Source organism: Sinocyclocheilus grahami, unplaced genomic scaffold (genome assembly GCF_001515645.1).
Source record: "Sinocyclocheilus grahami isolate Dianchi unplaced genomic scaffold, SAMN03320097.WGS_v1.1 scaffold1643.1, whole genome shotgun sequence".
NCBI classification, from domain to species: domain Eukaryota; kingdom Metazoa; phylum Chordata; class Actinopteri; order Cypriniformes; family Cyprinidae; genus Sinocyclocheilus; species Sinocyclocheilus grahami.
The window spans coordinates 68117-70552 of NW_015506822.1; the positions used below are offsets into that span (position 1 = coordinate 68117).

The 2436-nt window shown below is 36.6% G+C and overlaps 1 protein-coding gene across 1 annotated transcript in view; it reads right to left on the minus strand.

Annotated features, from left to right (window-relative positions):
* LOC107571746 (amyloid beta A4 precursor protein-binding family B member 1-interacting protein) overlaps positions 1–2436 on the minus strand; it is a 16454-nt gene that overhangs the window by 8872 nt on the left and 5146 nt on the right. The window contains exons 4-7 of the mRNA XM_016258107.1: positions 2068–2189; positions 1075–1149; positions 689–832; positions 389–499 (exon numbers count right to left, since the gene is read on the minus strand). Coding sequence (XP_016113593.1) covers positions 389–499; positions 689–832; positions 1075–1149; positions 2068–2189 — 452 coding nt within the window. The remainder of the gene's footprint in view (positions 1–388; positions 500–688; positions 833–1074; positions 1150–2067; positions 2190–2436) is intronic.

Below are 2436 nucleotides of genomic sequence, written 5' to 3' on the forward strand. Positions count from 1 at the left end.
GCAGTTAGATCTATAGATCTAGATCTATATAGATTTAGATTTATTGTCAAGTACTTTACATGCTTTAGTATATTAGTCAACACATGAAAATAAGTGTACTTTAAAGCAAAACAAATGATTGTTGAAACGAAGAATGTGTACTCTCATTAAGTACACTTAAGTGGCCTCTTATTTCATTAATATATTATCTGCAAGCAGAGATTTAATATGTTATTATTATATATTGGATAATATATATTTAGTATATTATTATTTAATTATATATATATATACATACATACATACATACATGTCTTGTGTGTAAGTTTAAGATTTCACGTACATTACAAATGCACATTCAATTCAATAAAGTGTGCTTCTTTTTCACAAGAGTGGGGTGAAATTGTACCTTAAGAATGAAGCAGTGGTCTGTTGGTGCTTTGTATTTGATTCTGTATTCTTTGCAGTAGTAGACGTTCACATTGTCAAACTGCACCAAGCACACAAGATCCCGTGAAGCCTGATGAAGACGGAGTGAAACCCGTTACTCAAAAAAATTGAGTTGCTTTACCTTTTCCCCAAGCCAGTTATTATTTAGGTCTATATAGCAACCTGATGTACATTGAGCTCAACGAGTGAGGATTTGTCTGAACTCCATGTCTGGTCAAAATACATTGTATGTTTTACTGCCTGGATTGCCTGAGCTGACCTTTGTCTTGCCTTTGGGTGAGTAATACAATCCAGAGGCCCGCAGCAGGAAGTAGCGCTGTTTCCAGGATTTCTTTCCATCCTCCTTCAGATACAGAATGCCCTCCAGGTCAGGCACAATGACGGAGGCTCCACAGAAGTTCTCCTACAGGAATACAGAACCAGACATGAAGTTTTTCATCCTACGCTTACACTCGTGTCATTCCATATAAAATTCTGCAGAACACACATTGGAATGGGTCAGACTTGTTTAGACCCCCGTTACTTGATCAAGAGGGTTCCATTATGATGTTAAATATTACACCATTACATTTATTTTGATGAATGTCTTAATCTTTATCTTTAGATGAAGTCTCTCCATTATATCAAAGTTAAAGCCAGACTCACCTCCAGAAGTTGTTCTTTGTCTTTTTCTTTCATGTCCTTTAGAGATTTCTTATCCTTTTTCCACAAATAAAAATTCTGTGAAAGAAATTAAAATTCACTTAATCTAGCATTCAGCAAAATTTCAGGAATTAATAGTGAAGTATTCTTGTTTGTCATGAGGCTACTTTAAAGACTTCTAACATTAGAGAAAACTGTCAATGTGCTGAGATTAACAGTTTTTTCCAATTTCTGTTCCATTTTCACTGAACTTACAGGACACACGAAATAGAGGAGTTAGTGAATTGTTTTAGTGTTAGAAATGGCACAGAACTGTCTAAGAAATACTGTAAGGGAAAAGTATCTACTATTTTTAGAGCTTTTCTTTTAAGTTATTTATTGGTCACACTTTAGTTTGGGGATCAATTCTCACTATTTACTAACTATTAACTACAACCTTTGCCTCAATAAACTCCTAATTTGCTGCTTATTAATAGTTAGTAAAGTAGTAGTTAAGTTTAGGTATGGGGTAAGAGTAAGGGATGTAGAATCATGCAGGATAAGGCATTAATATGTGATAATGAACAGCCAATATGCTAGTAATAAGCAACTAGTTAATAGTGAGAACTGGTCCTTAAAGTAAAGTGCTGGCTATTTATTAGTAATCAAATTTCTATCATGTCAACTCTCGGAGGGATTGGCTTGGCAATGTTAGTGTATCTGGTCTTGGTGGAATAGACACAAATCACCTCATAGCAGATATATACAGGTGGAGCTGGGGAAGGTGGAGGGATTCTGAAGCAAGCTGCACTGCTACTGCAAGCACTAATCATATATTTGAATGTTGAGCAGTGAGCTCATTGGCTACCGATACAGGAGAGAACCAATCAGCTGTGCCATGTGATAATGATGTCATTAGGTCAGATTGAGTTAGACCTATCAGACTGCGCCATCTAGAGTTTCATGCCAGAGATCTGTATTTGTATCATCAAGAAGCACAGATGTTTAAACACTTGCCTGAGGGTTTCTGAACACGCCATACTTGTCTTTTTTCTCCTGAAAAAGCACTTTGTTTTCAGTGTCCCTTGTCCATGTAGAAAGAGGCTCCACTAGGTTCTCATGGTCCTCAAACCCTCGTTCTGTGTGAAAGTCAATTCAAATGTCATCATTTTTGTCTGTACCAAATTCTCCTTTTTATAACTAAATATTGATAATTGATATTGCCTCCTTGCAGCTTTACCAGCAATAAGCATGGATGGAAAACAATGTTAACTTTAATTGCGTTCACACACACACACACACACACACACACACACACACACACACACACACACACACACACACACACACACACACACCCACACACACACACACACACACACTTGG